Source organism: Bombus terrestris, chromosome 2, assembly GCF_910591885.1.
Source record: "Bombus terrestris chromosome 2, iyBomTerr1.2, whole genome shotgun sequence".
Taxonomy (NCBI): domain Eukaryota; kingdom Metazoa; phylum Arthropoda; class Insecta; order Hymenoptera; family Apidae; genus Bombus; species Bombus terrestris.
This window is the reverse complement of record NC_063270.1, coordinates 12,272,589-12,286,217: the sequence shown is the minus strand read 5'-3', so window position 1 is coordinate 12,286,217 and position 13,629 is coordinate 12,272,589. Positions and strand designations below refer to the sequence as shown.

Sequence of the window (13,629 nt, the reverse complement as noted above, 5' to 3'; positions counted from 1 at the left end):
CTTGGCATTCAGGCAAGGTTTGCCGGCAACCGGCTGCCTAAGCCCACAAAATTTATTTTATATCCCCAGTTTTAGGTGAATAGGGACGAGCCATTGAGATCCTTTCTGCTTCTTCGAACCGTTGCGCTCGTTTCTCGTTCGCCGCGGTATGCTGTCTACGGGAAGGATTTTCCTTGGGAAATCTTATATGAAAAGATGCGCGCGGAGAGTTTGGGAAGGGGGAAAGGGAGGGCAGGACGAGCAAGAGATGTTCACCCTTTGCCGGCGATCTGACCCGAGCCGGGCTGGTTATTCATAAGGCAGATATCGAGCCAGCTCTCGAATGCAAATCGAGCGGAAGTCAACGATGAGTCGAAACGACGAGCATCTTCGTTTTTCTCCTCGTCGATCGTCGTCGATGGAGATTTATAGAAAAAAAAAGAAAAGGGGAAGGAAAAAAAACGAGGGAGAAAGGGAAAAAGAAAAATAGGAAAGGGGAACGAAACGAAGTAGAGAATAGGAAGGAAATGCAAAACGGCTCGATTAAAACTCTTCAGGCTCGTTTAATCTTTCCCCCTTCGCTTAGCTTATGATTCTTCCTCATGGTAGTTCGGTTTGCCTTTCAGCCAATCGGCCAATTCTATGGTGAGACGAGAATATATGCGCGAAAGTTACGATGGAATTTCAATGGCGAGTTACGGATCATTGGTACGCGTTTCCCATGACGAAGGCTCCAGGACTTGGAAATAACTTCATTCAGACCTCAAGTTCACATTCGCTTTTATTGGATATATCGGGTTCATTGAAAAGTTTATAGCGAAATCGAGAAAGAATTTACAGTTTATCCTTGCAGAATTAGTATTTCATCGAATAGGACGAGTTTCGATAAATTTTTTGTCCTGTCTGGTCAATTCCTTCGCGCAGCTTTTACAGTCTTCTAGAATATTTGATATCTTGACATCAAACAAATTTTATGACAGTTGCGATAGGAACTAGGAGAATTTGGTATCATATTTTGCTCAACAAGATAACCGGATATTTAAATGTAACGTTCGGTAATTAATTAAAAAAAACCTTTCTCGTCCTTGCTATCAAATCGATGATCTACGGGCGCTTAATTCGAACACGGGTCACGGATCGGCTTTTGACGCCAATCTCGTATCGCGATATCAAAGGAGCGGACACGCGACGGGTTCGCGTGTGCCCGTTGAATCGCGGCACGAGGATAGAACACAGGAGAGAAAAAGGTAGAAAGCGGAGACGCCACGGAAGCGTACGACCTTCGGCGTGGTATCGATTAAGCGCGGGTTAAGCTCAATGCCAAACCAAAAGCAATCCGGCGATCCGGCCGCAGCTTGGCGTGCCATCAATCCGTGTGCGAACACTCGCGTCGACGTGCTTCTTTAATTTATTCGACTTGGAGCCACGGCTCTCGAACCAAGGGACTCCGAGCAAACTTCTACAAACTCTTTGTACAGAACTTTTCACTCCGTCGAGGCTCTTCTTCCCCGTCTTTTCTCAGATTTCGAACAAGGGAAATCCCGCTCTCTGATTTACACGAGGTGTCTTAATTTACGTAAGTGCAGTCCTTCGAATGTCTGTTCGTCCGAAATTTAATTAAATCCGACGAGATCGGTAGATTTGCAACTACATTTCCAAGAACAATTTACACTACATTCTGAATGGTTACGTTAACCCCATTATGTGGATTATAATCTAATATCGCTGGCTGTATTACCCCTTCGATTGGATTTGCTCGGATGATTAGCAATTGCTGGTCAATCGAGCGTGCACACGCGGTCGAAATCAATATATTATTAGGTCAACGATCCATTCAGTCCCAAGCAAATAAATAAACGAACTCGAAGGTGGACGCGAGCGTTAAGATCGATCGAATTGGTTCCGTAGGCGCGTATGTATATGATTGAGGGAGGGGCGGGGGGATGCATTATTTTTTTACCTGGCTACCCCGTGGAACGCACGGCTTGATGGAACGGCGCATTCGATAATACATCATTCGGTTGACCCAGTTCCGTGATATCGAGTCTCGAAGTGGCGGAGCGTGGCGGTCACCGAGACCCGTTGGTTAGTGGTTGGCGCGGTAAACGGGGGTAAAATAGTGGCCGAATAGCCGGCAAACGGAGGCATTGACGTGTGTCGAATACGAGTTTATTAACCGAACGGAACGCCGAGTCAACTTTCGTGGAGTCCTTTGGCATGAATCGACTTTTCTCCTAGTATCCTGTAATGGATATATGTAAGTATGCGTGATCCTGGCGATAGTATGGCGCGTAGTCACGGTTGTATCTAGGTGCACGTGTTCGTGTAAATTTGTATTTTTATGAAGACAATCGCAGAAATGAAATCTGAATAGAGATTCATTTTATGCTCTGAATATCACCAGTATATCCACGTTGCATATTTTATAGCAGAAGTCCATTTATACGAACCTGTCGAAAAAACAAGTTGTTCTATATCTGTGCCAGTGAAGCATTTCTTTTTTTTTTAATCAGATTCCGTACATTTCATTTCCGTATCGAACTTCTGCCATTATATAAAGACACGAGTAAATTAGACGAAAAATGTACTCCTGCCTAATTAGTTAATGGATAGATACTGTAATAAAATAATAGTGCGCAAATACTTTCTGTAGCCAACGTATGTCCCATTAAAATCACTAATCTTTTGTTTCTTTTTTTTCCATTACGTGCTTAATATTTTCTAATTTTGGTACCGACGTAATAATTGTTTTGAGACATTTGAACAACAATGTACATACGTCAATTATTAAACTCGATAAGTTACACGTTAGCGAGTTATTTTTCCAGCGTATTGTAATTAACATTAAATTAATTCTAGAATTCTAAAGAAAAGATACACCGGAACGAATTCTAGAGGAAGTCTTATTAAACGGCGTGATTTCTTTCACGATATCAGAGGGTTTCGCGGTTGCAAGCGCCAGTTAAATGTTTGCTCTTCATTCGCGATGCGCAACCAGGGACTCGTCTCGGAACTCCCTTCGGTTGAGAAACTGGAAAGTTAGCCGCAAGTGCGAGCGGTTCTCCTTCGCGGCAAGTTCCTCTCGGAGTTCGAGCAACTTCCGGTTTTGACTGAAAGGAGCTTCCGTCCTACGAGATCCTCCGACGCCCGGGGGTCGACCTCCTTAATAAATACGTCGATGCGTGCTTTTGAAGGAAGTCGCGTTTACATACTGTGACTGACATTTTGTAGAAGCTTACGGAACCATGAATCTAACGATCCTGTCGTTTTTCGTTGCTCATTGTCCAACAATTTGTTTCGTTATGCGGGACTTTCGGACGTAGCCGTATCGCAATAATGCTCCATTATTCACGGTTCTATTTTGAACTGCATTTTTCCCCGAATTTCAACCTGCGGTCTAACTGTGACGATTTTTCGTTCTACTAGAAATTCTAATGGACATACGTTCTATTTGCGTGTGCTGTTTTCGTCGTTTTTCCATTTTAATGACAACCTTGTTGAACGAGTTTGTCACAGATAAAGAGGTTATCGGGTCTACTAATTATGTAAACGTCGAGTAAATAGAGGGACATAGCGACACACAGTCGTAGTTGGTTTCGAATAGATTTCGATCAGATACTTTGTCGTAGCGTTCATTTCAGACGATTTCGCATTAGGGCAATCCTACAGAGACCCTAAACTGGGTCGAGGTTGTCTCTGGCACCTGTCGGTTTCGTTTCTCCTGCGATTTTCTTCTTTTCTCCAGAGAGAATTCCAAAACCTCACGTGTCCTTTCCTCCCCTTCTTTTTTCCTTTCTCTCATAAATTTTCGATAACATCGAAAATTATTCGATATCGTGACGCCACAACATGTTTATTTAAAGTTTCTTTCTACGTTTGCTTTGGAAGTGTTCTCGAGGGATCGATCGAGGCTCGCCTTCGATTTTTCGATTCCCTTTGTCTTCTCAACATCCTTCGACGGATGCAAATTAACCGTCATAACCGAGCGAAGCCCGGCTGTCATCGATCGGTTGTGCAACCGAACGATTGCCTCACGCTGACTTTTCAACGAGGCGGTGTTTCCAGGTAACGTGGCAAGCGAGCCAGAACATTGTTGCGTTTCAAGGAATCTGGGTCGCCTTAACGATCAATCTCATCGTTTCCCTATTCGGCGTCTTTTGTCCTATCGGACACATCACGTTCATGCCCACGAGAATTTCTATTCGCGGCTGACTCGTTCGTCTACGTTCGTTAAAACACACCATTTTACTTCGATAATCTCGTTATCGTCCGAACCAAAGACACGTAGCTGCCGGAAGTGTCATCACCGATTCATTCTTCCCAACGAAACCTTTTCAATTCCTTGTTCCAAATCGGAGGTTCATTGACGCCAGTAACAATTTTATCTTCATCGTCGCCGAAATAGATGTCTAGAAAATGATTGAATAATTTACGATGGGTGTATTACCTTATTTAGTTAAAATGTCATATCTACCAGTTTGCAAGCGAAGAAAACTGAAGTTTCATATTTATCACTTTCTGCGTGCTATCTTTGTTTCTATTCATTTGATTTAAGACGTTAAATCGCTTTTTCGTAATAGCCTGTATGATGCAATTTAATTAAAACACGAAAAACATGGTAGTTTCGAATACTTCAACGTATCCCGAAAGATGAGAAAATATTAGATAGAAGATTTTGTAGCAAGGGGTGCAAGTGTAGTCGAAAGCAGCTATGGTTGTTTGAATGTTAGTTCTGGCGCGATTCGAAGTTTACGATAGTGTGAAATGTCGAATCATTTCGAACATAATTCGATATTTATACTTCTTGGAAGTTTAAATAAGCCTTGAATCTCGAGTCTTTGGAGTTTCGATAAGACTCGAGAATCTTAGAAGTCTTGAATGCCATTAAACTTTCAAAACTTAGACCAATCAAGACTTTCCAGACTCGATGCAACTTTAAAAACTCAACATTTTAGATTTATCTAATCTTTCGAAGGTTTTGCGTACCATCATCCTTTCGAATCACGTTCAGAGATCATGATCGGTAGTGATAGGTCGCCATTGGTATAATCATTCATTGGTGTAATATCTTTTTGCAGTAGAATATGTGTTTCCCAACGCGCGAAATAACATTAACTAGTTTATAGCAGAAGCTATTATTTTCCAGAAACATTTGCACAAATAGGAAGAAGACGAATTATGTTTGTGCAATCTCGTGTGTGATCTCACTTTTCCAAATTATACCCACATTATGTTAATGTTTCGTGGGAACCTAGATTTACTTATAAGACGGCTATTAATTGGCCTTCTTAGCATATAACAAATTAATTTTGCTGTGAAATTCGATGAAATTTGACTAACAATAATTTGACAGAATTACACAAAGACTTGCACGAGCGATCGCGCATGTTCGAAGCGACTCAAAGCGTTCGAGAGCACATCGCTAATTGTAAGTCGCTTCGATCACGCTGTTCCCCGATTCTGACGCTTAATCAATTGAACGAAAGTCAAAGGATTAGTGCAGCGGAGAATTATATCCGTCCGCGGTGCAGAACAATCGTCCATTGTTGCACAAGCGTTTGCAAATACAATCGGACTCTCATTAGAAGCTACGAAGGAATATAATCGTCGCAGTTAGCCGGTGCCGTGGATTCTTCTTCGGCGACGCGATATTCGAATCACGACAGAAACTCATTATAAAACCCTACGATATATTTCTCTCTGTATAAAGTCATCCTTTTATATATTCTACAAGGACGTACACCGACCGAATAATACATATACTGTAGCAAGATTGAACGAATACGAAGGCACTCGTTACACATTCTTCGCGAGCGACTAAATCACGATGGATCGAGAAATGGATGCTTGGAGCAACTCGATTCGAATCACGAAACGAACGATACGTTGGAGACAGCGCGGGCAACACGACCGTTGCGTTGTCGTGTTGAGAATCGACTTTTTGCTGGAAAAAAATGACCCGGCTCGTCTATCCAGAACCCAAGACGGTGCACAGGAAAACCTAATTTCTCGTGTAAGCGCTCTCTGGCCTCGGCTAATACGATCGACCGTGATCGTCTCATTGAATTTTGATCGAGATAGATCGGAGGAGCAGCGGACGAAACAACGGGGTAGAAAGCGTTCTCTGGCAAACAAGAGAGAAAAAGAGAGAGAGAGAGAGAGAGAGAGAATCGAAGGGTAAGGTGGTCCAACCAGATCCTTTTGCTGAAACAGGTGCACCAGCCTGCCATACGTCGAGGCGTGTGCCGGCTAACTGAACACCTTAATAACACACGCTCCGATCCTTTACGGATGGTGCGCACGCACACATTTCCATAAACACAGACCGTGCGCTATATCCTGATCGATAGTTGCTTTTATGGCAATCTGATGGAACGTCGAACTCACGGTGCTTGGTAAAAGCACATAAAATGAAAAAATGATTTCGTTACCATGTACGAGATTAGAAGTCGAGAAAGCTGCCGATCGTTTTCCATTCAAAGTTTCAATCGATTTCGTATCGTACGATCGTTTAAACATATTGGGCATTAGCGACTTGCTCAGAAGCCGCGTAGATCATCTCCATGGATTAAAAAGTGCAGAGAATTGACGATTATGGTTGTGAATTGTTTGTCTCTGGAGAATCGAATAACAATCGCTTATTTGTGTAATGAAATTGATTGAAATGGAAAAAATGTGATTGATCGCTTTGACTGAACCAATATACAAGCGAACGAGTGTGTTAAACCAGCAAAAAAGGAGATAAGGATGGCTGTGGGAAGCAAATAGAATCATTCTCGATCATTGGAACTTTCGATCGATTTCTTATCGTAGGATCGTTTTAACGCTTCGAGTATTAACGAAAACTACGTAAGAAAATAGAAGCGCGGTAAGAAACGGGACGAGTGTGCTCGGAGGAGACACATGAAACGAGGGTAGTGGACGAAAACGACTGGTAGTTAAGAAAGAACGCGAAAGATCGCGAGCAAAGAGGGGCGTTCGAAAGGGAGAGGGATGAGTTGAACAAAAGGCGTCGGTACGCAGGTGAAGCGACCGTCTGCTCAGCAAGCTGCGGGGCTGAGAGGTCCTGGGTTGGCGCGTGTGCGACTACCAACAGGCAGAAAAGCAAGCAGCAGTTAATTCAACTGGCAGCGATGGGCCAGGCCCTAGCGGGCCCCGAGCCGAGCCTCAGTCAACCGATGCGCGTCACTGCGAGTGTACGCGGTCGATCAAACGCTTCCGCTACCACGATATTCGTAGTGAAACATCCTCTCGAGTTATACCGACTCGCGTCACATACTTTTGTGCGAAAACACGGTCCAATACAAGTTTAAAACAAACGTTAATAAATAAATCTCGAAAAATATCGATTTCATTTTGAATATCACTTTATCGTTAGAAATAAAAATACAACAGAGGTAAAAGGTTAAAAAAATAAGGAAATAAGAGAAGATTCAGCGTGTAGTATCAACGCGAAGCTGTATTATTAAGATCGATGTCGAATAGCGATGTACGGATCGAATAAGCGTTTATAGACGCAACGACCTTGGAACAGTGCGGTAGAGTCGAAAGTGACGTGATTTGCATACGCGCCAATCAATGAACGCGGTCGGTTCGATTTCACGCAGCGCTGCCGTCATTTCCGATCGGGCGGTGGACAAAAGCAGGGGGAAAAGCGAGCGAAGGGAAGATTGATCGCGAGCTGTGGAAAAGCGGTGCGTGAAACACGCGTGTACGCACGATCGTGAGCAATATGAACCATCATCAACGTTAGCAACCTGGACGATAAATCATGCTCATTGGATTCCAGCTCCAGTTACTTCAAGACGCTGTCAACTATTTTCTGTTATCAGGTGTGAATCGTCGAATCGCATCGTTGACTTGCGTTTTCGAACATCTTATCGCGCCATAAGGAACGTTTGCCTTTTCAACGTGTATGATACGAAGGAAATAATTGATGTACTTCACGTGATACGCTATGACGTCAATTTCTGCATTCTTCTATGCATGGTTTTCCAACAGAAACATTTTTTGAATATATTATATCTCTATTACTACTACTATCGTCATAGTTAGTATCGGTTTAGAAGAATTTTCTTAGCACAGTTCGTAGTTTAGATATTCAAGAATCCGAATCCGAAGAGTTTGCCAAGTAACAAAATAGTTGCATGAAATTTGACAATGGCCGTGACTTTCAAAAACGTTCGATCAAGTCACGATACGTTGCTATTATACGCAGCTATGGCGATCGTAAAGAATAAGACCATTGCAATTCGATCTCTTCCTAATCGCATAATTAAAATACATTTTATCAAAAGTAAGCAAGTCTTTGGGCACTTTTGATTAATAGCGTATATCATCGAAGGTAAAGTAGAAATTGCATCGTCGATAAACGTTAAATTAAAGTTTGTATAACGACTAAAGATAGGAAGATCGTCGAGTAGGTAATTGATGCATAACACGTACAAGAAGAACGACTTTTCATCGCACGTGACGCTATCGCTGGAATTATGCAACATCCTCGCGATACTTGGACGTTAATTATTCGCGAGCGAGTATCGAGCACGATATGCGCGTGTCATTGATTAATCGTGGCGATCCGTTCGAATAGTTCACGGGGGGTTCGCGACCACGGCGAACAGTGATAATTAGCCGGTGGAACATTGCCAGGGAATTTCCTAGCTTTTGTTCGAAACGAGAGAGAGTTATGACGATCGGCGGTGTTGTAAGGCTCGCGCGAGCGCGTCCCTCGTTCGACCAGTGATCGTGTGATAAATCATACCTCTAATTGGACATCGCGATGCGTCTAACTTGGTAATCGTATATTAATCGCGTTACATATGGAATTCATTAACGCAACATACATGCGCGCATCTATGAAACGTCATACAGTCGAAGGATTTGGTCCGTCAAGAATATTTCTACGTGCGGATAAGGCGACGTTTATTTTCCTCGTTAATCTGCCAGCTGAATTTTCTTTTAACTAGAATCTTCTATAATTAGAAATAAATTATTAGATTGTAGCGTTTGGAATGGCAGATCGAACATTTCAGAGTCTTTGTCTGGATTCTATCAGTACTGGTGCATTTATAAATTGCTTCTGCAACAATTTAACTGAAATTATTTTTTTCTTCGTATCTCACGTATGCTCGGACGTATCTTAGGTCTATTTTTGCAGACGATGCAATGTAGCCTTTGAATATCCATTACGATTTAGCGAATGTTTTATGCCACGGCGCAGTGTTATTAATTTAGATAGGAATAGTATAATGCATATCGCGTACGAGTTATGTAAACGAAGTGTTCTTCTTTATACGTATGTTACGTTCGTCACTATAAATGTCAATCGCGCATAAAATTACACCCCCAATCTCTATGAAATACTTCTTTTGATACAATTACTCGAACGAAAAGCACTAATTTTTATTTATCTGAAATGAAGAAAACGGCAATTTTATATATTACAACTTAATAAGAATTAGAAGAAACAAATTAGTTAGATTACGTTTAGTATTTGTGTAAATATAACGAAACTTATCTTTAACAAAAATTATTACGTCTAATAGATTGATAATCCAAATGCAAGTGATGAAATGAATAATTAAACGGGTTAAAATCTTCACTTTCTCGATTACATCTTGAAATAAAATTTTATTCGATCGAAGTGGAAAGCAGCTTGTTACGATCGAATTTGGTGGTAATTCTGTTGTTAAGACGCGCAACCCTCTCTGTCGAGGTCGAGCTTCCCCTTTTCCTGGTGGCACCCTCCCTCTCTTTGACCCAGTCCCAGCAGCCTGTCCTCTGCTCGTAGCCCCTTTCCCATGCTGTGCTTGCTTGCCTTCGTGCGTTCATACGTGCGTGCGTGCGTGCATGCCGCTTTCCATTGTTTACGCAATGCCTCCTCGACCGGGTTTGCGTTTGCCTCTCTATTTCTCTCTTCGCTCGTCACAGCTCCTTTCTTCTTTTCTTTCTCCATTGGCTCGTTGCGTTTCTAAGAGGGGAAAGAGAGCTAGCTGGTCGTGCAACGGCATCAAGAAAGGTTACGTCGAACGAATTGATCCTCGCTCGGGGATCTCTCGAAAAATTTTACGTTCCCTCGCGCGCACCATTGCTTTCACAGTTCCACAATTGATGTCCGCTAGTTCGAGCAAGATGAAAGAAGCCGTCTATCACGAGCGTCGTCGAGGACGATCGTCGTATGAAAATAATTTTTCCCTCGGTAGATGTGAAAATTGCCGTGGTATAGTTAGAAACGATCGTTGCAGTTATAATTCAACGATTCGAGCGCGATTATGCATGCTGTTTGCGCGCGTTTGCGTAATAAGTAATTGATTTAAGATGCATCGCTGGCAAAGAGCAAGGTAGCACCGGATTCCAGCGAACTTGTGCACCTATAATGTATGCATGCGTACTTATTTTCAATTCAACGTCAGAAAATTCGCGTCAAAGTCACGCTTATCGGAAATCAAGGACAAGGTAAACGATTGACCGATCGCGTAAGCGACCGCATTTTTTCTATTTTCCTGCATCCGTTATCGACAAATGGAGCGGAGCGGTTATCGCTTTCTTGTCAGATGTACTGTGAACGTATTTCCACATAACGATATCATTATGTTAGACAAAACGATAGGATCGGGTTTAGTTGCCTCCGTCTCGTCGCTTGTCCTTGGTCGTCGATAATCAGACGTTAATTAACTTAGCCGATGCTAATTACCATCCCTTTTTCTTTCTGTTTCAGAGCGCGAGAGACAAGCCGCCAGCAGGCTATCGGCGTAAGTATTCCATTGATTTCTTGAACGTTTATACTTGAATACTTGATCGATCATCCGTTCGGCAGTCAGAATGTCGTGGCATTAAAATCGCCGCGTTGCATTTTATTATTCTCTATGGAATCTATCGATTCCTGCCAGCTAATCATCTACGAGAAAATCACGAATGCCGCCGGTAGAACGTTGATGGATGATGCGGATTTTTCGCGAATCTCGTTCCACTCGAGGACGTGTTTAACGAGACCAGGAACGAACGAATCCACTCGACGCGCTACGCTATATCGCGCAGCATAGATGGCGCCAGATATTAGAGACGCGCACTCTGGAACCGGTTTAACGAGAATTAATCCGTCAAAGACGAGATTAATTATGCGCGCGCCCGTACTGTGCCATCTTATCGGCGCGTTTCAATTAAATCCATCCTTCGATCGCATCGTTTTTTCATTCAAATATTTATACCTCCTCGTTGCTTTTTGATTAGCATCCAACGTCAGTTTCCGCTATTTTCCTACGGTTCCCGGGGGATCTCGCGTGCTAAGGCAAACACGGCCGGACTATTTACGTCGAGGTAAACGATAACAGTGTTGCAACGCGAAACTCTGGGAAAAAGAAGAACATAGACGCGTCGTAATCGTGTACGTTGGAGTTAACTGGGCGACGAAGATGCTCGAAAGTTTCCCACGTGTCGACAGGAAGCTGTGTCGCCGTTTTCTCGTCCCACCTGGAAACTTCCGCTCCGCAGTCTCGCGTATCTTTCACCATCAACACGATTTTCGACCGGGAATTTCCATAAGCGTTTCTTTAGTATAATTTACGGTGCACCATCGATGTTTAACGAAGATTGCATAGCTAACGCATTCGTCTAATGCATTTTCCTCGTGCAATCGGCTGTTTTTCCTTTCTGTTCTGTCCTTCGCGAACCATGCTATTTCGAATGATACGCACGATCAGCTATTTATGATATACTCTATCGTAAACAGTAAATATTGTTAGCAAACTCGTGACAAGGACCCTAGAAGATAGAGTCGGTTCTTAACCACAATCCGAGATGAAATCGCCGACTACGTAATATTTACTGGCAGTATGCAATCGCGGTAACCTCGTGAATGATTAATCAGAATTGTATATTGCTGTATATACTTGTTGTGTTTGCATACCAAAGTGCACCATATTTTGTAGCTTCCTACGTCGTCGCCTGACTGAGACTTTAACTTTCAATGTTTTCGATATTCTTTTCGCGATCCTTCGTCTTATAGACAAGAATAGAATTTTTGAGAATACACTTCATAACGTTGCCGAAGCTAGGAACATGTTTTGTAGAAGATTACTTTGGCAAATGTGAATTAGAACCGGAGGAAAACGCGCGATGACACCCACACGCGTTTATGCTCGATGCAGATGTTTTCGTAGTGCGCGCACAACATTATTGAATAACGAGCAATGCATATGTAGCGACAAAATAGTGCTCGTCGCCAGATTTGTGACAATCGTGTACAATTATACACATATTGCATAAGTATACATACATAAAATAACGAATAAAGAAGATTAGATTTGTCAAAGTTTTGCATACATTTAACATTCACAATTTTTCGTTCAATTCTTTCGCAAAATATAACTTTCGATGAAGTGCAATGATACGATAATTTGATGTCATTGAACACCGATAAAAAGTACGCGATCAATATGATATACTATATATATTATATGTAGTTTATACAAATACAATTCGATATACTGTTGAGTACACGCGTGAAAACTCTCGCTGCATTAGGCGTCGGCGTAATCGGGGCAATATCGCGGAAGATTAGTAGGACGGTATCTTTATAGATCAGGCGGGACAATTTCCTGAAATCGGCGCATTCATCCTCCTATCGAGGCAGAAAGAAAATTAACGATCCCCGGAACGGTAGGCAGGACACGTTTCCACTTTCATCCCTCTTTCTCCGCTGCGTCACAGTTGGTCGTGAGTTTTCGACCACCGTAACTGCCCTTAATAACACTAACAGGCTTCCTCGATGGAGAACTGGGTCGTATCCTTGTCGATAGACGTGACTTTCTCGCCACAATCGAAACTCGATGATGCATAAACAAAATTCGATTCGTTATTTACGCGATTCTCTATTTTTCGCGAGCTCGCCAACTCGTCCTAATATAATTTAATATAATTATAAATCAAAGCGTATCTAAAGCCTTTTAACACGTGCTAGATGTGCAATTTGATGCTCTGTGGTAGTATATCTATGTATTTATATTTCTACATATGTGGGAGATTTACATACGGTGCATCTTTTTAACGGTTAAACTTTGCACCATGCAAAGTTCATCGTTTACAACGTTAAGACGTATGTAAATGTGATGCCAATGTCGTTAAAATAATAGATTCGGTTTTTCCTTGGTGGAAATCATCGAATAACTTGGTGTAACGAAAGGAGTTATTAATTGCAATCGTTTCAAGCAATGGTACAATTAATTTCATCGTAGTGGTTTCTATCGTCGTTAATCCTTGTGTATGATTCATTAAACGATTTGATATTCGCACGAAAATAGTTGAAAAATTAAGCTCGATATTTTCTTCACCACTCAGTATATGATACAGAGTAAAAGGTATAGAAACACGAATAATGTTCTTTTTTCGTTTTGCATGTATCAACGCCTTTACGATACGTCCACGTATCGACTCTTCAATTATGAATAAATGCTTGTAGCTTTTGTAATACGCAAAACTGATCGAAAACCACAACTAACTGCAAAAATAATGTGTACTGTCCGTTTTCAACGGATCGTAGCACCTACGAACCTCCGTTTTTTCTCATTTTATAAATTTGTTCCGTTTTAGTGTCTCGTGATTTATATATCAGACGGAACATAAATTCGTAGTAGAAAACTAAACTTCGTTAGT

At 42.0% G+C, this 13,629-nt stretch overlaps 1 protein-coding gene across 10 annotated transcripts in view; it reads left to right on the top strand.

The window, feature by feature from the left end:
* The window catches only part of LOC100648085 (AF4/FMR2 family member lilli), a 164,298-nt gene that overhangs the window by 126,555 nt on the left and 24,114 nt on the right, over window positions 1-13,629 (top strand). For all 10 annotated transcript variants that reach the window (XM_012319022.3, XM_012319002.3, XM_003393725.4 and 7 more), the window contains one exon: window positions 10,697-10,730. In XM_012319022.3, coding sequence (XP_012174412.1) covers window positions 10,697-10,730 — 34 coding nt within the window. The remainder of the gene's footprint in view (window positions 1-10,696; window positions 10,731-13,629) is intronic.